The sequence below is a fragment of the Uloborus diversus genome, unplaced genomic scaffold (assembly GCF_026930045.1).
Source record: "Uloborus diversus isolate 005 unplaced genomic scaffold, Udiv.v.3.1 scaffold_12, whole genome shotgun sequence".
NCBI lineage: Eukaryota > Metazoa > Arthropoda > Arachnida > Araneae > Uloboridae > Uloborus > Uloborus diversus.
The window spans coordinates 5,553,075-5,577,116 of record NW_026557876.1 but is presented as its reverse complement, the minus strand read 5'-3'; the positions used below and the strand labels follow the sequence as shown (position 1 = coordinate 5,577,116).

At 33.5% G+C, this 24,042-nt stretch overlaps 1 protein-coding gene across 1 annotated transcript; it reads left to right on the top strand.

The window, feature by feature from the left end:
* The first annotated feature begins 257 nt into the window (after positions 1 to 257).
* On the top strand, positions 258 to 7,834 carry LOC129232476 (anaphase-promoting complex subunit 10-like). Its single transcript, XM_054866622.1, has 3 exons — positions 258 to 343; positions 4,735 to 4,897; positions 7,549 to 7,834. Exons 1-3 carry the CDS (start codon positions 259 to 261, stop codon positions 7,832 to 7,834), a joined length of 534 nt encoding a protein of 177 aa, XP_054722597.1. The 5' UTR covers position 258.
* The last annotated feature ends 16,208 nt before the right edge of the window (positions 7,835 to 24,042 follow it).

The following is a 24,042-nucleotide window of genomic DNA, read 5'->3' as shown; positions in this document are numbered from 1 at the left end:
TAACTGTGACTGTTGTTAGTAAACTGCCGGTGATTGGCTATATGTAGCTATACTCTGTTTTGATTGGTGTGTCTTTGTTGTTTGTTGTCATTTTTGAGGAACTTTAGTAAGAAAACATTATTTCTTTTGCTTTCTAATAAATTACTATAGATATAAGAATGAACTAGGAGTTTAAAAATTAAATCAAGATTTCTATGAAGTGCATCGTTATTCATGCTATTTTGCTTGAAATTAATCTTTTTTTTTCCAGTGTAATCGATGGATATTTTGGCAGAAGAGCGAGAAGGAAAAGTTCGCGAGATTGGACCCAAAGCAGTGTGGTCACTTTCTTCTTGTAAGCCTGGTATGTAAAATTTTGAAGAGAACATATTTCTATCGATTTCCTAAGTTTTTATGTCACTATGCATTATGTATACATTTTGGACAGGCCCAGATCAACAAATTTTGAGCCCCCCTCAGGCCCCTTACTGCCCACTGGATTAGGCTTTTGAACCTCAGTGGTGTGCCCCCCCCCCCCATCCTCTTCGGGGTCTACAGGTAGGTAGATCTGGGCCTGGTGTTGCACTAATTAAGCAGATTTTTCTGGCTTATCAACATTTATTTTGATGGTAACGCTAACTACTGCCATCTATACCAAAATATGGTTGGATTGTTGACACTACGTCTCACCTCCCAAATAGGTCCTTGAGTAAAAAAGTTTAAGAGTTCTTTTTTTTCAAACGTATGAAAAAATACAGAGGAGTGGATTCATCTTTCTGGTTTAGGATGGAGTCATTACTGGATATAAGCAATTTGAACCTTGTCTGAAGTATAATATTCAGTCAGATAGGGGGCCCGGAGGTTTCTCCCCCGTAAAATGCTTGAAATAGTAGTTATAAAAACACAGGTTTAGACGATAATTGGAAAGGTTAAGTGGCTTCAATTGGAAAGATTCGGTGGTCCCTCCCTGGTATTTTTTCCGAAATTCAAATATAAAAAACAACTGTAGATAATAAGATAAATAAATACCTTTGTGCTGAATAGTAAAGTCAGAACAAACAACGTAAGTAGAAGCACAAATTTGTAAATTACAGCAGACACGTGTTTCGGCGTTACAGGGACGACAAGTCGGATGTCTTTTCATCCATAAGCTCATTATTTTTTGCATTGAAAAAGGCGTTCCCTGTAACGCCGAAACACGTGTCTGCTGTAATTTACAAATTTGTGCTTCTACTTACGTTGTTTGTTCTGACTTAACTGTAGATACTCTTTCGTAATGTAAGGGAGATTGGGCGGGTTCGGGGGTTCCCATAGAAAAGTTTTCAAAATTGTATTTCCAAAAACGCAGTTTTAAACTATCTATGGTAATGTTAGGTAGAGAAAAGATTCGGGAGGTCTCCCTCAGAAATTTTTCAAATTTGAAGTCTTAAAATTGTGATTTCAAGCTATCTACGGTTAGGGGACAGATACTTTTCTGAAATTGAAGCTCTAAAATTACAATTGTAGCTGACCTTCGTGACGTTAGGGAAAGGAGTTTTAGGAAGCACTCCCCAGAAAATTTTTCGAGATTGAAGCCCTGAAAACCAAATTTAAGATGTTCTTTAATGATTTTGATGAGAGTGGAGGAAGGGAGAAGTGTGCTCCACTTAAGTTTTCTAACCTGTTGCTTTAGAAATGCAATTTTTATAGATCTTTGATCATAAACAAAAAGTCAAACAGGGTGCTTTTTAACTTTCGCCCGAGCCTGAGGGAAGGTCTGTTAATTGTATATCTTGAATTATCAGGCTTTGTAGGCTCCTTCAAAACTCCTCCAATACTCCTTCATTTAGGAAATTGTTTTGAAGGACCCTTCAAACTCCTTCATTTTGGGTTAAACTCCTTCAAAACTCCTACTTTTTTAGTTCAAGACTACATAATCTTCTTCTATGACAATAACTAAAATATTTCAATCGACTACTTAACTTCATCACAAGGGTGATTGTATACGGGCAATTTTAATGTAATTTGGTATATACAGTAGCCCCTCGTTATATCGCCCCTCGTTATGCTGCTCATTCGGATATATCGCTCTTTTCTTCTGTCTCCCGAAATATTAAAGCCTAAAATAAGAAAAAAACTTTGCTTTAAGTTTGAAACCATTTCTGAAAACATATGGTATTGCACAGAGAAGGTCTCTTTCTTCTCTATTTTGTCAATGAACAAAAGGAAGCAATTCTTCTGAATTCGCTGGAAAAGCAGCAACAATTCCTGTCATCCAAATGTACATACCCGCAGAGTATATTTCAGTTTAAGATGGTCTGTAAACTACTTGACATCTTCTTTTGTATTGATACATTGCCTTTACAAGGAGTGAGAGACATCAAGCAAGTGTCATAGTAGCCCATGTAGAAGAGAACATACGCCCTTCTTTTAGTACAGAAAAGATTTGTACTTGGTTGCACAAACCAGGATTTGCATCAAAGGAGGGAATAATTATCTTCAGGGGCAAAATAGTTTCCTGGAAACAATCTGGTTTCTTTTACTTTTCACATCCTTTCTACAGCAAGTAAAACCGATTAGGAAACCTACTCGGAATAAGAGGGTATTGGAATGCTCACTCTTATCTCGCGGTAGCTCAGAAAGATCGTCTTCATTCGCCATTTGATGATTTTAACTTTCTGACGGTGAAAATTTACTTAAATTTCAATCTTGTTTAAATTTCAATAGGTGTGATAGTACCCACATCGAAACCATTAGAAACTAATGTCAAAAAGAAAGAATGCCAATTTACTTGTGTATTAGACATAACTATTTTTAATGCCCCCCGTTATATCGCGCTTTCGGATATATCGCTCTTTTTCTTTGTCCCCCGAAAAGCGCGATATAACGAGGGGTTACTGTATATATATTTTTTCTTTTGTTTCATAAAGATGTGATTTACAAATTGATATAGAAGTCATAAAAGTTGAAGGTGAAAGTATTATTAGTTAACTAAGACGTTTCACAAGTGAAGTAAAACATGGTACTTAAATGGTGCTCGGCTATTTTTTCAAGTTATATGATTATTGTTTCTCCCTTCACCACACTCACAGCAGCAAAAGTCAGGTTGTGTAATTATTTAAATATTTATAAATTCATACGTTGATGTACTGTACTAAATGAGTGTGTTAAAAAAGCAATTGTTTAGTAAATTGCAGATATGATATTGTAAAAAGGGTCATCCACAAGTGATGTCATGCCTTGAGGGGAAGACAGGTTCATGAAATTGTGACAAGGGGAAGAGAGAGGACGACATCACCGTTATTGTAACAATATGTTTATAAAAAAATATGACATGTGTAGTGATGTGGATTGGGTAAATACCCAGCAGGTAGGTAAATAATTTTTGGGTATTTACCCAAGGCCTGGGTAAATGCCCAAAAACTGGGTATTTTAGAAAAAAATGCAAAACGTGAATGGGATTTTTTTTTTTTTTAAATCTAAATATGAAATAATTGGTAAAACTGATTCATACATATGTATTACACAGTTTATAATATTTTTTATTGAAAGACTTGATGAAATTATGAAAGAAACACATTGTGAAACAAAGAATCTTTCTTTTCAATGCCATAATTGGAGAAGTATAAGCAATTCAATGATGAACTTCTGAATTTCGAAATCACAATCTAGGTTAGTCATATCCAAAATGAAAAAAAAGGAAGCAAGAGGGATGTTTTGAAGAATAAACTGAGAAGTTATTAAGACTGTGATATTATTTATTTTTTTGCTGTTTAAGTGATAATGTGGTAAATATAGAAACAGTTTTCACATTAATACGCAAAAAAAAAAATATTGTTTCCTGTTGCCTTGCTCATTTGCATTTGCTCCCCGGTACTTCATGATGAAGACTTGTTCAAACTATTTTTAATACACGCAATTAGTGATGTAGGGTGGGAAGGTAAATATTTTTTTTTGGGGGGGGGGTATTTATCAGAAGGCAGGGTAAATCCCCTAGTAATTGCGCACTTTACAAAAAAATTTTGGGTGGTATCAAAACGTGATGATTTTCGTTTTAAAACATAAACCGTAAAATGAAAGATTAAAAATATAAAAATTTATGTATTATAATTTTTTTAATTAAAGGCTTAATGAAATCTTATCAAAAAAACTGTCAGAATTGAGAATGAACTATTCCAAAACTTAAATGGGATATTTGCTTTTTTTTGTAACAAGTTAAGCTTTTCACTTTTTGTTAGAATGGCTTTTTATATCTGAAATTTGGCTATCAACATTAAGTAGGCATATCCAACACATTTAATGTGAATATCATATTAAATTGCTAAGTTGTTTCACACAATAATTCTTTAAATAGGTGATCAAAATACAATTTTTGGGCAAAAATTTATTGTTTCGTATATGGTTGGTTATATATACATAGTGGAATACATACAGAAAAGTATTATAGTTGAGTACAAACTTTTGAAATAAATACCCGTTTGGGGTATATACCCTGGGTATTTACCCCTAAAAATAAATACCCGGGTATTTTCCATCACTAGACATGTGGCAAGAGGAAGAGTTAGGTGAAGTGTGACACTTTGTGACAAGGGGGGAAGGGGGGGGGGGGTCAAATATGTTGAAAAAATTGCAAGATCATTAACTGACAGCCCATTAGTACTCCTTCAAAATCTCATTTTACTTCTCCAAAACTCCTTCATTTTATTTCTGAAATTGAGTACGAGCCCTATTATGTGTTGAAGCTACTCCTTTCATTTATTAAGTTTTTATTTTCAGGCTTTGGTGTGGATCAACTCAGGGATAATTGCTTAGAAACATACTGGCAGTCTGACGGTCCTCAACCTCATTTAGTTAACATCCACTTTCGTAAAAAGACAACCGTCAAAGATGTTTGCATTTATGCTGATTACAAATTGGATGAAAGCTACACTCCCAACAGGTACTTTTTTTTTCTTACTAAAACTAATGAAGTTTTCTTTCATTTTCAGGGGATTTTTTTTGATTGGAAACATAAAATTTACTATTTTTTGTCTATGCTTTTTATTTGTTAGTTATAGTTGTAAATAACTTTCCTTGATAAAATTTTGAACATTCAAAGAATTAACATTAGCCCTCATGTATAATATAGTTCATGGAAGAATTGGCGTTCGGTAATTTACTTATCCTAACATGCCTATATATATATATATATCAGAGCCGTGTCCAAGGGGAGGGTTTTAGGGGTTAAACCCCTCCCATTGACAAAAAAAAAGTATGTCAAATGAAGAAAACGATGGACTTAAATTAACTTTAATGTGAAAGCCTGCGTTTAACGCCCCCCCCCCCCTTTCTCTCTGAAGTTTTTCTGTAATTTTAACTCAGTAATTCTGTATTTTTTTTCCTCTAATTCAACTCAGATGGACCTAAATGTTTGCACTTCTTTCTTCTTTTATAACTTGAAAAATTTTGCATAACATTCAGATGTTATGCAATTTACAACTGTTAAAGCTTTGCCGGCTGAAATAATATTTTGGAAAAACTTTGGTGGTAGAACCGTTGAATTATCTACCAATACAAAGCATTAATAATGTTTATTGTAAGGAGGTAATGATGAATTTGGCATCTGTTGCAGCTGTGAAGATGTATTAGTGATTGTGTTTAGTAATGTAATTTGCATCTAGAATAGGCTCATTCTGAGCATTATTTCAGAACATAAAATCTGATATGCATTCTCTTACATAAGAAGAATTCGTGGAGAGTTTTAAATACTTGTTGCAATAAACCGCATAGTTAACAGATTTAATTAAAAAGAAACAAACAAGTTTTGATAAAAGTGAACCTGTAAAATGAAGGAATACTTTGGTCACGAGCAGCCAGAATTATTCTTCTAAGGGAAGGGGGGGGGGCTACAGCAGTACTTACAGGTGCATAAACGCCATACTGGGATCGTTAATTTGTAGTAAAACTAAAGGTTGTGAGGGATTGAATCCCCCACCCCCAGGTAAGATTAACCCCCCCCCCTTTATGAAAATCTGGACACGGGCCTGATATATATATATATATATATATATATATATATATATATATATATATATATATATATATATATATATATAAGCTGTCTTCTCCTGAAAAATTCTAGTTATGCCACTTAGATCAATATGATTGAGTCACATCTGTTATTAGGGCTGCTGTCTTTGATCCACTGGATCAAGGGTCTCCAGTAGCGTAACTATGGGGTCTAGCGAACTAAAGAAATTGCACCCCCTCCTTCCCCCGCAGAGTCGCCCACATGGAAAGTCACCGGAGGTCACTGTGACCTCCCTTTCTTGGGAAGGGGGGCAGGGACATTTTGATTAAATAATTTGACAAATTATGAGGCAGCATTGTAATTTTTTTCTTATTATTTTTTTAGAATTGTTTTCAATGATTGTTCCAATGTTCCGTAACAGTAGATCATAAAAACCCCATCTAGTTCTTTTTCTTGCAATTTTTTTTTTAATAATTTTTTTAAAGAATTTTTCAAATTCTATAATTTAAAAAAAAAAAAAAAAAAAAACTCTTAAAAGAGTAGATTATATATACTCCATCTAGCTCTTTTTCTTGTAAGTTTTTTTTTTTTTTTAATTTTTTTTAAAGCATTTTTCAAATGCTTTAATCAAAAAAAAAAAAAAACTCAACTTAAATTTTTTATTTAATCAGTTAAAATGACGCCCCCCCCCCCCCCCCCCCCCCCGCTGCTGCGGCCCTGGCAAAAGCCACTCCTGCCAACTTCTAGTTACACTACTGGGGGTCTCCAACCTTTTTCATTCAAGGTGCACCCACGGCCGAACTATTTAGAAAACTTGCATTACCTTTAAGTTTCTAAATTTATTAAATCTGTAATTTTATCTATAAAGCTTTGCTAGTTACTTTGCTTTAATTAGATTTTACTCTTTGCAATAATGTGTAAAATTTATGAAAACATCTGGGGGAGAAATGATGAAATTTGTCAAAAAAAAAAACATTTTTGAAAAAAAAAAAACATGTGGTTTTTAAAAATAAACCACTTGGTTTAAATCATGGTTTAAAGCAACGTGGTTTAAACGAAACAACCATGACAATTACTGGAGCTAATTTTTTTAAAAGGTATTGGCACGAAGAAAACGAATTTAGAGGTTGCCAATCCCGAAAATTCGTTTTCCTCGGGGAACCAATCGCGAGTAAGTTTCTCTCTCCTCAATGGCTCGCCTCAATCTTATCGACCGCTGATATGACCAATGGCTATTCTGTATTGCAGATATTTAACTAATACAATATGCATCAGATTTATATTCTTTGCAACCCCCCCCTTAAAGTGTTGGATAGATCGACCTAAATAATTGGATAGATAAATATCTATATCTGGAGAGTGATATATACTGGTATTAAAATTCTGATATTGTCCAGCCCTACTAGAAATGTATTGCGCTTGAAAAGAAAATTTTTAAAAATGCTGCAAGATTGAAAATGGTATGGATATGTAACTCCAGGTTGGGTTTTTAGTTTGACTTCTCATTTGTTACAATTTTTAAAGTCAGCCTTGGAAAAAAAAAATTTACAATGTAAAAAAGATATCTTTAATTCTTGCAGGATTTCAGTTCGTGCAGGAACACATTTTCATGACCTCCAGGAATGTGAAGTTATAGAATTAAATGAACCAACTGGATGGGTGAAGATTCCACTAAAAGATGCATTGGATCAGCCGATACGTACCTATTTAGTTCAAATTGCAGTACTCTCTAATCATCAAAATGGGAGAGATACCCATATGAGGCAAATTCGTGTACATACTCCTGTTGAAAGTAATTGCGTTTCAGCAATTAAATTTCCGATGTTATCTAGTGTTGAGTGTTCTGCATACAGTACTATTAGATAGAAAAAAAATAGTGAAATGTATAGTTTGCAAAAGTTTTGCAAAATAAGAAAATTCCATTACAACGAACTTCAAGGGAACACAAATTTTATTCATTATAACAAGAATTTCGTTGTAATGGAAACCAAAAAATAAAAAGGAAATTTAATCATACCTTAAAATTCATTTCATCAAAATAGATATTTCATTGTATTGATGGTTGTTGCAAGAAAATTTTACTGTATTATCTAGATTTGTTAATTTTGTTCAAGTTCAGTTCACTTTATTCAAAATATAACTTCCTTCAGTATTTTTTAAATGAATTTTTGGTATTTTTTAATGCATTTATCATTTTCTACAATTTTTTCTCTTGAAATTTGTGGCTTATGCGTGTATTGGTCTGTAGAAAAGTGACATAAGGCATAAACCATCTTATTTATTTTATTGTAAATAATCTTTAAGTATAGGAAAGTTACATGAAATTATAAAATATCTGATTTATATTATTACACTCATACTCTTTAAGAATGGAAGTGTGGAGCAAAATAAAATCGTTAAGATAACTTGCCTTTTTAAAAATGGAAACATTATTAGTGCTTTTTTAAAAGTTTAGTAAATAAAAGAAAGAACAATGTATCCATACGATTAATATCTGTTCGCATCTGTCTGTCTGTCCATCTGAAGATTGAGAAACTTCTCAAGAATCACTGCGAGTCGAGAGTCAAACCAGGTAACAATCGATTCGAAATTTTCTAAAGAAAACAATAAGACTAATCTCGTAATTGTACGACTTTAATTAGCGGAATTGTTGATTAAAACGTTAAATAACATTACATTATTCAGGAATTTTTATTTATTTTCTGTTGTCATTTTGCATGTGAGCAAATGAAATTCTGATAATTGTTTTAAAAGCGAATTTTTTGGCTGCTGTCCAAATCTTCAAGCAATGTTTCCATTTAGAATTTATTTTAAATTAGCTCAATTTGTCTTTCATTCTGATTTATAAATCCTAAAACTACTCTTTAAAGCAATTTTTTTGTTTAGAAATTTATTGTAAATTAGCTTCGTTTGTCTTGTATTCTAATAAACAATTTCTATTTCTTTCTGTTGCCATTTTACATTTGTGTTCATAAATAACATTATAACAATTGTTTCAGTGGGACTGACGTAGTCAAAACAATCAACCGTGTAATTGGTTGCTCTATTGGGATAACTTAATTTATCGTCTGAAAAAAAGGAAAAAGTCTAGCATCTACTTTAAAAACCTGAAAGTCAAATGCTAACATAACCGTTGTTGTAGTTCTCAAAGTTCCGCTAAACTGAACTGGAGGTGGCATCTTAACACATTCATTTTCGTTTACTACACTTTTGTTAATTTTTCAAGCTTACTAATTTTTTGTTTTAAAAAACTTGTTTCAAACTGTAGAAATCCAACTTTGCATTTCATTTAATTTACGTAATGGGTGAGTCATTTTCATTGTAAATCTAACTACAGCATTTTTTTTTTTTTTTTTTTTAATAATTCAAACAAGGATAATCACTTTCAACTTGTTCAAGCCCATTTGGCTGATCAGAACATAATTCATCAGTAGAGTTAGTTTATGTTAATATGCTTGAGGTGTTATGTGTGCGAACACAGTGTGGTTTACAAGTGCAAACTGATATTTTAATTATTTAGCAGATTTACTGCAGTGATTGTTTGTATATATAATTATCTATGATATATATTTTTTTAACATAAACATAGTTTTGAATGTTTAAAATTGTAGTAAACTGCAGTTATATTGTTTTCATTGTGTTTATATTGTCATAGGGATACTTGATCGCTGGGATCATGTATTCCTGAAATCAAAGGGATCAAGTATCCCTACTATTAGATTTTTACAAACATACTTGTTCTATCATTAACAATCAGTGGTAGTTTACTAAAAAAAGACCTTAATTGTTAATGACTGTATGTACTTGAAAATTTCATTTTGAATTTTTTTAAAAGTTGCATACAAATACAAATACAAAAGTAACGACCAGCAACAGGCTCTGGGCCCAGCTAGACTGGTTCCTAGTCAATTTACAATCCCCAGTGAAGATCAATGGCCCTCTTAAAACTGTCTACTCCCTTGCTCATGACCACCTCTTCCGGTAAGCTGTTCCAAGGTTCCACTACCCTACTAAAAATAATAATTTTTCCTAATATCCATGTTAGCCTGAGATTTAAATAGCTTGAAACAATGACCCCTTGTCCTGTTTTCAGTGTTAAACTTCAGCCCCGTAACATCTTTCGTTTTAATAAATTTAAGCAGCTGAATCATGTCCCCTCGGTCTCTTCTTTGCTCAAGACTGTACATTTTTAGCCTTCTAATACTATAAGCGCCTTATAGTATAGGTGCTTCTATAAGGAAAATAAACGCCTTTGAACCCTTTCCAATACATTAATATCTTTCTTAAGATAAGGAGACCAAAACTGAACAGCATACTCCAAACGGGGTCTTACCAAACTTCTATGTAAGGGCAGAAGAACTTCTTTAGATTTGTTTGAAATAGCTCTGTTGATAAACCCAAGCATCTTATTGGCTTTGTTGCTAGCTATGCTACACTGTTAGCTGAACTTTAAATCCTGACTTATTAAGACCCCCAGATCACTAATTATGTTCTGATATCGACTTTTCTATGTTCTGATCATTCTATATATGTAAATTTCAGAATGCTTTCCTTAAAAAAAATTTCCCTTGACACAGACAATCATTTCTTAAGCTAAAACAAAATGGCTGAAAAAGACAAACTGTTGGCAGTTTTTTTGTACAGGTATTACTTTAACATGGTTGTCAGGTTTCAAAGCTTAACTAGATGATTTTGGTACATTTTGGATCATGTATCCCCAGGGTCAAGTATCCCTAGTCTCCCCTAAATGTGTGAGGAAAAATAAATGATGCAATTGATGATTGAATTAGTTAATAAATAAATGCATTACTGACTTATTAAGTGAATAAATACGAATCAAACTATTTCACTTTGCCACGCCTGTACCTGATAAATTGGGTTTAACTTATAAAATCTAAACATGCCTAATACAGTAAAACCTGTAAAGTTGACCACCTTTGTAAGTTGACCACCTGTCTATGTTGACCGCTTTTGTCAGGAACGGAATTATTCCTATCTTATATAATGAAAGAAAACCTCTGTAACTTGACCACCTCTCTATCTTGACCATCTGTCTATCTTGACCACTAATGAACCCCAAGTTTGGTTTGGAGTATTGTAAAAAACCCTTTGTAAGTTGACCACTTGGTTTATTTTTAAAAATTTTATTCAACAAATTATTATTTTTATTATTTTTTTTATAGCTTTCCAAGAATATTTTTGATGCCAGACCAGCATTTTACCAACTAATGAAACAGCAGCATAACTAAACCTCCTTTTGAGTTTAACCACATGGAAAAACTACTAAGAACACTTTTATTCTCCAAACTTGTTTTTCTTTTGTTGTTAAACGAAAAAAAAATTATTTTTTGATTAACTATAATTTTTTAGGAACTATTAATATAAAATGATTAACTTTTCATAAACAATAAGACTTTTTTTTTTTTTTTTTGATCAATTTACTGAAATTTTAAATTTTCATAACATACTATACATCATTCTGGGAAAATAATCTCTAAAACTATTCGAATAACATTTTATATTATTGATTCAAAGTAATGCTAAACAATGAAAGTGAGTTGAACAGAAAGAGTAAGTGTCAATTAAGCAAAAAATGAATGCATGGTGCAAGACTTACAAAAAAAAAAAAAATCATCATCATCATTACCCCCTTTATAAATTGACCACCTGTCTAAGTTGACCACCAAAGTATTGCACCGCAAGTGGTCAACTTACACAGGTTTCACTGTACTTTACAGTGAAGCTCCGTTTATACGTTTCTGAAGGGAGTGTATGAAAAAAGCGTACAAATGAAAAAAACGTATAGCAAGATACGTTAATATGTATTAAAACTCTGCAGGGACCAAATTAAAAAACGTATAAATGATAGAAACGTATAAAAGAGAAACGTATAAACCATTGAGAAGAAATACTAATGGAGGGAGCCACAGCAAATGTCTCTGTGAAATAAGCTTGGGACCCAATGTTTCCCAGGTCAGGTGACTTGTTTGGCTAGGAAGTTGTCCCGTTTTGGCACGCAATCGCTCTTTTGGCGTTAAATATTTTTCAGACGACATGACGGCGCTTATTATGAAGTCGGGGCTACAAATACATAAATAAATAAATAAATAACGGATACAAATACAGGCCTATCGTTCAAACTCCCTCTCCGCACTTCTTCCCGGATTTTAAAATATAATGTAACTGCATTTTTCATGTATTTTGGTGTTTATTCCTTGAAATGACGGGCATGTACAAATAGCTTAAAGCGTTCTGTTATTGACTGAAAATTTATGGATTCATAAGTATTGTAATCAATGTTTTGAAATGATTTCATACGCAGGCATGTTAGTATTTAAATTGAAGCATAAAAATAGCAAATCTTTATTCTTGCGCATCTGCAATTCACGGGAGCTTGGCGAGAAGATTCTCGCCAACAAAGCAAATGTACACAAAATGCTTAAGAGCCGTTAAAATAATTACTAGTTAAGTAAAAAGTGTTTTTATGGAACTAAAATGTTATTTGCACTCAAGATATACAATGTTTTACAACTTTTATAGGTAAAATAAGTACAAAAGTTTAAAAATTATAGGCAACTGTGGAATATGTACTCGTTGAATGCATATAAATGTCATTTTTTCTTTATTTAGAAGTGAAAAACATTCGTACGTGCTACGGAAAAGTTACTAGATCTCCTGGTGTGGCTTTTTCCTCACAGTTTACAATGCTCGAACACTGCACTCTTACTATAAATCTAATTTTTCCCTTCTACAGTTAAAGGTTGTTATCATGCATGGCTTCAGCTAATGAAAACTTCTACGGTCAACTCGAAATTGCTCCCCAGGTCACATGGTACTGTTGCCGTATCGGGATAGTAGGGTTGCACTCTCTCCATCTATTCCTTCTCAATGCTATAAACCAGCGGTTCCCAACCCTTGGGTCTTAATTTCGGTTTTTCGCGAAAATTCACTTATTAGATATACTGTCACTCAAAAACTCTCCCTGGCTCATCGCCAATAAGGAACTTTTGGATTAAGATTTTTCATATTTCTTAGGAACTTTCCCAGATAATGGAAGATGAAATCTAATTAATCAGAAACTTCTTTAATGAAAATTGTCAAAGTACTTAGTATTCTCTTCAAGCGTCAAGCTAAAAATGCTACTCTTTTGCTGAACTGGCATAACTAACTAGTGAATTGAGACACTTGAGAGGCTTTTTGACAACCTACCTATTTGAATGAGACTTTTTATTGAGGCTTTTTGACAACCTACCTATTTGAATGAGACTTTTTATTGCAGCTACAAAAAAAAAAAAAAAAAAGTAATATAGAAATACATTGAATGTTGCAAATTATTTGAGATCAAAACTATCTAGTTTCAATTCAGATATAAACTCCCTTGCAGAGAAAAAACGCCAAGAAACCCATGGAGCTTTAACTTTGATGGCTTCTTTTTGAGTTTCCTTACAGCTGTGCCAGCAAAGTGAATGCAATAAAGGTATTTTCTTCATTAAAAATTACTTCGAAAATTGTTCTTGTACAGTATATTTATATCTGTGGTGCAATATATATATAAATATACTGTACAAGAACAATTAATTACTGCACAAGAAAAGGGGAGTAACATCTCCAGAACTCTTGTTTTTACCGCACTTTTCAGTCCTAATACGCTTAAGAACAGTTATGAATAGGTCCTCCCCCCTCCCCTCCAGAAAGTAAATTTTGGCTGTACAAGTAATGTGTAGTATTTAGTGGGTCTCAATCTTGTTTTCTACAAAACTGGTGGGCCGCACAATCAAAAAGGTTGGGAACCGCTGGTATAAACAGTGCCTCACTGTATATATTTAAAAGAGCACTAAAAACTCTTTCATGGGTATCATATGAATTTATTTATAAAATATGTGTTTTATATGTGTGACGATGTTTTTGTAATACAATATCAGTTTTTTTATGATTGAACGTAAGAAAATCTTTTAGTCATATAGTATAAACTGTTCAGTCTGAATTAATTTCATATCATGTGAATATTTTCTGCGTATTCTCCAACTTCAATCTGTAATTTCTAAAAAAAAATAAACTTTTGAAATTTGAATTAGACTTGATTATTTACTCATTAGTCTCAGTGGTACTCTTTAACCATGGATTGTATGTAATTTGGCAATCTGCCAAGTAAATACTATTCCATCTGAATGAATCTAGCAGGGGAGAAGGGAAAATAACGATGGGATATTGATGCACGAGTTTTATAATGTCACTATTGCCTTATTCATTTATTGCATTCTCAAAAATAAAATAAGGGGAATCAAAAAAAGTTACCATGGAAACAACAAAAAGACAATAAATTATTTTCATTTTGTTCAGGAACATAAAAGCAAAATGGTAAGCTAAAAACTTTGTTGTGAATAAATAAATCAATTCATTTTTGCCGTGAGAATAAAAATCGAATATACTTTAGATTAAAAAAATGTTGCCGAGAGCAAGTTTTCATTTTTACAAAACTAAGGCTAAATCATAGAGAGGCAAAAGTGCACATCTGAAACAAACCAACACCCCTATAAACTAATAGATACGTCCATTTCCGCATATAAACCGGATATTAGCCTTTCCATGTAATCAATGGTCAGACAGTATGGCAAATTGATTAAGTTAAGGATTAATAACTAAAGAGATTTGAATTATTTTTTTTTAAACTCGCATCCTGTTTGGAGAAGTAGTTTTTATGTAAGCATGCATAAAAACTACTTCTCCAGTCATAAACTCTCAAGTTTATGTGCATATTTCATCAAATTTCAATATTTTAACTTCAAATTTTATTGTTATGTTTTTCTTGTATGCTGTCAAATAATCTGAAAGTTTAGTAACGTTTGACAGAAAACTCCGCATGTTATGAGCCAAAAACTTTTAAAAAATCATATGTTTGAAAGAAATGATTACATTTCTCCGAGGGTATAAGATATACTTTCACGAAAATATACAGATAAATTCTACATACTTTGTACAGTGCCGGTAAAAAAGCTTTATATTTGGTGGGCAATTAAAAACTTGACATAACTTTTTCTTGTCATTTTACTTGGCATGCTCCCTTGTGAATTGGCCGAATACTGAATATTCTTCCACAATCTGACCGATTATTCGGTATTCGGCCAAATCACTAGGGAGCATGCCAAGTAAAGGGTGTCCCAAAATTCACGCAAGATTTGAATTTGCCACCATTTTTTCCATAAATTGTTGGCAGCCATGAAAAAAGAACAATTTGACAGTTGAGAGTTTAGGGCTAGTAAAAATGGGGTGTTATTGTACCATACAGCTAGAGAGAGTGAAACATTTCAATGACTGCATCAGGCATTTCCTAGTCGCGTACTCTCTCATTTCGGTCATCAGAATTGGCACCCTAGATCGTGTGATTTAACATTTTTAAATTTCTTCTTATGGGGTTATTTGAATTCAAAGGTCTATGTCGACAAGCCCACAACCACCCGTGCATTACCGTGTTAAGATACCAATAACAGTAACTGCCTGACCAGCCTCAACTTTCATTATTTTTGAAACAATTGTTCAATAATGAAAGCACCTTATTGTATCGTATAACGCTCCATTTTTGATTACCCTAAACTCTCAGCTGTCAAATTGTTCTTTTTTCAGGGTTGCCAACCATTTATTGCAAAAATGGCGGCAAATTCAAATCTTGCGTTAATTTTGGGACACCCTTTACAATCATAAAATGATGTTTGCATGTAAAGTTTTTAATTGCCAAACAAATGTAAAGATTTTTTTTTCAATGGTTTAAATGTTTTTGACAAATGATATATGTTTCCTTTACTTTGGAAATTTAGCTTTCAAAACCTACAATTTGTTTTGTTATTTCTACATTAATAGAGCAAAAAGGTTAAGTAATGCATAAATAAAGTAAAGGGACATTCGCCCTTCACTTTTCAAAATTAAAAATTAACGATAGATTGAAAAATGATTTTTTACTGATAGGTAGATTTATTTCACAAAAATAAAAACTGAAAATGTAAAATAAAGTTTTTTCATGCTATTTCAAAAGAATGGAACTTTTAATATTGGAAATCCGGAGTCTACAGAGGTCATTCGTCCCGATTTTCTAGGTCACATTCCACATTTTTCAGAGGACACTTAATCAGTAATGTAGCAATAGCATAGCCCTCAAATTTACAATTAAATTGTTGAAAAAAATCATTTTTTTGGGGTGGTGCCCCCCCCCCTCCCTACTTCTTTTGATCCCCCACTTTATTGTGCACCAGCCACCTATGCTCATATTTAATGCAACTTGAGCTAAATCCAGAATTTTATCTAGTTTAGTGGGAAGAATACACGAAAAAACGAACCTCAGCCTGAAATATGGCCGTGAAATCTTGTATTTAAAAAAATTAATGCAGACAATAGTAAAAGAGAAAATTACTGGTTCCACTCTTGTTCTACTAACTTCACAAACACTATTAATGTTACACACGAGTGAGGATGTTAGATCAATTACACTTCTCTTTCTTTTTTTCTTGCACTGCTGAGTGGTTTCTATTTCATAACATATCGGCACATCGAAAACTTCTATGTCACTATCAGACAATATTACAACTGGGACTTCATTTTGAAGAAGACTACATTCTTCGTCCTCAGACAGAATGAGAACATCTCATTTCCATAATTTACATTCGGAAATTCCTGCATAAAAATAAGTAATTTAGAGCAACAAATGCTTAACACCCATGTTTATGAATTGCTTAGACCAGGAGTTCTCAAACTGGGTGCCGCAAGAAATTGGCGAGGGGTGATGTGAAGTATCCGGGTTTTGTGACAAATCCCACAATACCATCCAGGACTTGGAAGGTAAGTTTCTTTAATACCAGTTAGGTTCCTTTAGTATGTTCCTTTTCTTTAGAAGGTAGGTGGATTGGTAGTAGGTTTCTTTAATAAAAGAAAACCTACTACCAATTCAGCAACACAATTGACATAACTGGAGAAAGAAACTGTACAAATTTAGTTTCCCAAATGTTCGATGAGTGAAACTTTCGTAATGCAGCATTTATCAAGTTTTAAGGCTTTTTTTTCTGTCACTCGCTGTTACATGTCATGATCAATGGTCGTTCATTTTCCAACAAGATGGGGTACCCCTGATTATCTGAGAGATTTTCCCCATTTTCTCAATAAAGAGTTTCTTAATCGTTAGATTTGAAGAGGTTCTAATCAGACAATCACCTTTTTCCGTAGCCACCGTGCTCTCCGGATCTAACTCCAAGCGATTTATTTCTATGGTGGCACATCAAAGATTGTGAGTTTGTGCCTCATGATTTGCAAGATTTACACCAACAGTTCACTATTGCATTTTCCAAGATTGACTGTGACATATTACAGCTAGTGAAACAAGAATTAGACTTGATACTTGGTATCTGCTGCAATACGAAAGGCCCCTTTTTCGAACATTTTAGAAACAAAACTTTTATAGTTACATTCTCTAGTAAAGTCAGCGTTTTTGCTGTATTGTTAATATAATTGTTCCAAACCCAGAGGGAATTTTGATATGAAAATGTATAGAATAGGGATAGACTAGGGTGCCATGAAAAAACTCTAATTCCAGGGGTGATTGTGTTCCGGTATTTTACCGAATTTCCGGTATTTTCGGACGTATTTTCGGTATTTTTATGTCCGAAAATACCGGAATTATGTTTTTTTTTTTTTTGCTATGCTTTTATCTCCCTACCTTCGCCATTTTTTTAAAATTATATAATACTCATCAAATATACCTGCAAGAGCCTTAAGATGGACACCTGTCCCTTAAGATGGACAAATGTCAAGATAATTTTGTATAACACCATCTCAAAAGTAACTTTGTAACCCATTAAAATTTTAATCAATGTACACACAATATTTCGACTCAGAGCTATTTAATACTATGGCATAGGTGCACTTAAGTAGTAGGGGCCAAAGATTACCCCCCCCCCCCCGTGCTCGCTTTGAAACTTTCAGGTATTTTTTAATGAACTCACATTCACCCCTGTAAATTCTTTAAAGGGTGCCGCACGTAGGAAAAGTTTGAGAACCCCTGGCTTCGACATCATATGCGGCGGTGAGATGCAAAGGGATGAAAGTGGATTTTTTAAAGTTTTGGGTAAAACGAGTTTAAATTCGCGGCCCTATAGCAACACTTTACCAGGACAACTAGTACCATCTCTTACCTCAAGACGGAGGAGAGGTTAACCTGACATGTGTACTGGATTACCTGCGAATTTTTAATTTGGCACTTGCATCCTTTGCTTTTCACTACGTTCATGTGGGCAAGTAACATTGAATTTTACGTACAGGAGTAGGAGTAAGAAAAGTAGGGGACAGGAAAACCTACGGTCGACTTAAAAAATGCAGAGAAGCCTTGCAGACGGGAATACATTCATCAGTTGCAAGAAGCGAAGAAAAAAAGAACTGCAACTTTTAATTTTATGATTCCACGAATATTTTAAACTAGAAAGTCATCTTTCAAAAAAAAAAAAAAAACGGATTTTTTTCATAGAAACTGCAAAAAAAAATTAAATATTATTTTTTTATTCAAGGTTTTTAGAAAGCATACAAACTTTGGAAAAAAACTGCAAATTTTACTGCACATTTTGGGAAATAAAACATTTTAAAAAAGGAAAATGAAATGTGTTCCCAAACAATAGGACAAGAACAGTATTCATACTGGTGTATGAAAAGGTTTCATTTTTGTAATCGCTTTATTAAGGGATTTTTCCGAAATTCTGGTCACCAATAAACCTTTTTTTTCAGGGAGAATTTCATTATTTTGATTAATGTTCAGGAGAGAAAGTATCGAAATTCAAGAGTCTCACGAACAAATCATTAGTGTTGGCAACTATGAATTTTAAGCTTTATAAACAATGAAACATTATGTAGCAACATGACTGTGATACAAAATTTTGACAATGGGCGTCCATATGGGTGGGGGTGGGCAAGTGGGAGCTCTAGCTCCCCATTAGAAATTAGAACTTCCTTGCTTTCAGTACTCCTTTCTTTGCAAATATAAAAACATTTCTTCTCCAGTCATTAATGAATAAGTTATTAAAAGTATCAAATTTTGATAACCCCTAATCCGGACTGAAATCGGTTTCCATGGGAAAAATATCTGAGCCCCCCCCCCCTAACATTTTGCATATGAGCGCTTATGATTTCAACTGACTGTTTCACTTTTTATGGAATTGCCCAGGGGTAGAAAGCCATCAACTAGGACATCCCATGTTTCCACTAGCAATCTATTCATGAAAAGTCAACGCACCCCTATTCCAAACTCTAGCCTAGCTAGTACCAGAAAATTCAAATAGTGAAATAAAAAAATAATGATAACAATAATAAAAGTAAAAAATTAACAATCTGCGAACGATTTTTGAACGATCAGACAACATTTTACAAGCATTTCCAACATTATTGTATCCTAAAATTTATTCTATCCAATCTTCTATTAATCAATCAAAGGAACACAAACGAAACACGCCGAACCATTAATTCGAAAAAAAATAAGTTTATGCAGCCCAAACAAATTAGGTTTGGAGGAAAATTCTTCCTTCTGTTGGGAAAAGAAATTTATTGAAATCGAAACTTTGGATTTTTTGGAACTCTACTTTTGCCTTTGAGGCAACGTATGACCTTGTTCGAACAAGAACCAAATAGCATTACGGGGCCGTGGTAGCCTGATCGGTAGGGCATTGGACTCGGGGCCGGAGGGGCTCGGGTTCGATCCCCGCTGGTCGAAGACCCACCGTCGTCATTAAAGGGGACTGGGCGACGTTAAATATGCTCGTGGTCTCAATGTCCTCCAAGTGAAACGATACCTCTGGGGGTGCTAGTACCAGGTAGCTATTAGCTCTTGGACTAGTTCTAAATTCTCATTAACTGTTCGATCCGGTGATGGTGCTGCCATCTATCGGTATATAAAATAATGGAGGCAAGGCACTAGTATGCAGACCTCGACATAAATACAGTTGAAGTCAGTTGTGACTCTTGAATAGAAAAAATAGAAAAAATAGCATTACATTATGCTAAGTCAATAGAGAGGAAACAAAAAGAGAGATTTTCACACTAGGCTTTTCCTCTTCGATATATGGCGGGTTTACCGGTTGTTCAATTCGAACATACTCCAGTCTTGAAACAGCCGGAAGAAATAATTTTGAGATAAAAATCTGGCAACAACGATTATTTGCAATCATTGTTGATGATTGTGGTTGTGACGTTCGGTTAGGGACCGAAAGATTCTGAAAGCGTCAGGGTGAAATAGTGCAATATCTTCGCTTTTCTACTTGATTTTCTTATCGTTCATGCTGCCATCTAGCGAACAGATGTATGAGTATCAATCAATATTAATTACAAAATAAGGTTGCAAAGCCCTCATGGTTGTCTTCTTTTTTGTTCCGTATTCATTTATTCTTTATAATTAACCAAAATATAAATATTTGAAGAATTATAAAGGTTACATTTAGCGTTTATGATAAAAAAAAAAAGAAAAATAGACTTTTTCATTTACATACATAATTATTTACTTTAGTGCAATCTTATAAAGAAAAGAAAAGAATGTATTGTTTTTGATTACACTTGGTGTAAATGGGTGAATAAATAAATTTTCAAATTTAGTAATATATAAACATGATAAAATTCAAATTGCCTATAATTGTTAGTAATAATATAATTATTCAAAGAGACGGAATAAAGTAGCATTATTAAACGTTTTTTCATTTGGGTTATTCTAAATAAATACATTGCGCATTTGCATGAAATAGATTTAGGATATGTAAGAGCTACGATTCATAAAAAGAGTAATTTAAAATTGGACGACAAACATTGGACGTTCTTGGGAATTGGTATTTGTTACATTTCGAGGATGTAAAATTAATCCTCTGAACAAAAAAATTAATGTAACCTCAACTGATGAAAGTACTCAATAAACTTCGGTAAAAAATATTTTAGAAATGAATAAAAAAAAGTATTGATGGAATTATTTTCTTGCTATTCATTTACTTTTTACACTTAGTATTCATTATTAATTAATGCTAGGTGAAAAATAACTATGTACAATAGAATAAAAGTTATTAAACTAGTTTGTCGATAATCATATCTTTAAAAAGTGAAAAAGGTGCTGAAAAAATGTCAGTTAATTAAAAGTGAGCAACAAAAATTTTTAATTGGAAAAAAAATTCAAATTCGTTTACAACAAATTTAATGATGAACATATCAGTTTAAAATATGAGTTTTAGTTTTACATCAAAAAAAAAAGCCCTCAAACATTTTAGTCTGCAAGACGCTCATATGTGAAACATATTTTCTATGTTAAAATTCTATATGAAAATAGTTTTATTGTAATAATGATAAAGGTTATTAGAAATGACTACTTAAAATCAGGGTTTCTGATTTTTTAATTTTCTTTTTAAATCAAAAAACTCGAATTTTTTCATTCAGATTTTTTAAAATCTTGAAACATTTGTATATTAGGGTTGGTTGGGGGACGTGGGGTCACTGCGGTATGTGGGTCACCCCCCTAAAACTGAAATAGGGATAAACAACTCTTCAAACTCTCTTCAACTCTTTCAAACGCTTTCGCACAGATCATGTTAAATTTCATCACAGTAATTGGTTTAGCACATATTTGGGATTCGTGAAATTTTTCTAAGTCATAGCACTTAGTCAAAAAAAAATTCTGAAAAATTTTTTTTGCGAGTTCAAGCAACATTTTTCAAAGAAGTGTTTCCAGATTAGTTTTTTTTATTTTTTATCATAATTTTTTTTTCACCTATAGTATAACTTAAAGTTCATACAGCAACAAGAATTTTTGAATAAAATATTATTAATAAGTATTTAAGAGGAGGGGTCCCACTTACCCCGTACAATTTTGCTATACGTGGTAAGTGGGTATTATACCCATCTACAAAGTAAGTGGGTATTATACCTACCCCCTCACTATGGGGTAATTGGGTCCCCCTATAATAATGGGGATTTCAAAATAAAGAGCAACTCTGATTAAGTATTTGTATTGGCGAAATACAAGACAACTATGACGACTTAGTTTAGGAATTGATAGTTGAGCTGAAAACTGCTAAAGCTGGTGATTATTTATATTTGTGAAACGTTCGATTTAAGCAGGTCTAATATTGGAAGTTGATGATACAAATTAAAAAATAGTGTTGAATTTTCAAGAATGAATAGGAATAGTGACACTTTTTATTGGCATTGTGCAGATGATGTTGGGATAATCCCTAAGGATGAAACGATAATGGCTCTTTTTTACAAAGACGCAGTCATTTAGTGTTTCCATTTTTTTTTAACTTATAATTTTGGCAAATTTACTCAAATTGATCTTAATTAACTGTATTACGTTCATTAAACACACCTTTATATGTAAAAGTAAAATATATGTCCCTATAGACTTTCAATAAATTTCACTAATGAAATTGCTTTGTTTTTCGTTTTAAAATTTTCCATGATACAGATTTAAAAGACAGTAAATATCTTATAAATGGATGCATTTACAAAAAAATAATTCACACTAAAAATGCATTACCGCATTTTTAGATATGCTTCATTTAAATTTAAATTAAAGGGGGTGACAAACTTACCCCTTATTCACGCCCGACTCGTGGGGTAGGCAACCTAGGATACCTAGGGTGGCAGATTTAGGCGCGGCAAATTATCGAAGCATGAGAATCTGTTTCAGCGCCATAAGATTCACTGCTTCAAAGCTTAAAAGTACAAATAATTTAGAGTGTGTATCAGTGACAACGGCGGATTCAGGGGATGGTCAAAAGGGGTCAGCTGACCCCCCCCCCCCCCTGTGACAAGATTTATATTATGATTATTATTGAACTTCAAATTTTTAGATCCGAAAATATAGTACTTGAAATCAATGTGAATATATATATATATATATATATATATATTTTTTTTTGAACAATCACGATTGCTTATTGTTCTCATTTGGCCGTCTTTGATGTCCGGTTCCTTTTTCAGCTTGGATCAGGGGCCTCTGCAGCACCACCGCCACCGTCCTCTGCAGGTGCGGCTCCGAGCACTGCCTCCTGGAATCCGTTTCTCCTGGTCGGTAGCGTCCATGTCCTACACACACGCATGCTCATACGCAAGCCTTTACACACATACACAAACGCCTATGTGCATACACACATGATTACGTACATACACACAATTCTACGCACACACACAAGCCTACCACATGCACGCACGCGCGCCTAAACACACACACAACTATACATACGTAGCCGCCCAGGAGGAGGGGCAGGCTTGGGGGGACAGGAGCCGTTTATAGAATACATTGTGCATAGTAATCTACAATCTTTCCCCCAGTCTCTTCTCCCCCTTTTTTTCAAGCAGTTCTCAAGTATAATTTTCTCTTTTTTTAAACTGAAAACTGTCACACATGATAATAGAAATTTTACAATGACAATTATAATTCCTTCAGAACAAATTTTGACTATCAACCACTAGGTTTCAACTCTAGCTGCTCTGCCCCCCCCCCTTCCCCCAGCTACTACCACCAATCCTTCAACTATACTTCTGGGAAACATTAGTACCACTATTTCCTATTATTATATGTTTCATACTTTTTAGAAGAAAAAATATTAAAATTCGGCAGTTTTCTATGTTTATCAGCTTAGAGTCGACAAATGTTCTGAAATAGATTCAATTGGAGTGAATAAGGCAATTGTTAAAACTTGATTATGAAGCAGTCTGAACTAATAAACCTTTCAGCTTAAAATTAGGATTAGTTCTCTAAATATTCAATAAATTCTTAAGATTCATAAATACGTTATAACGTTTAGATAAGATGCGATTTTGTTTAACGCTTTGCTTAATCAGGGGTGCCCCTCATCCTAAACGGAAAGAGCACACACCCCCTAAATGTAAAGAAGTGTCCCCGCCCCCCTTATCAAGAGCTTCCCAAAATTGAAAAAAATACTCCTAAAAACAACCCCCCTAAAAAATTCAATGGATCAGTCTGCGGCATGACCCCTTCCCCTCCTTTAGTGGGCACCCCTGGCTTAATGATAAGGTTTCCATCATCATGTACATTTTTAGTGTAAAATAAAGTG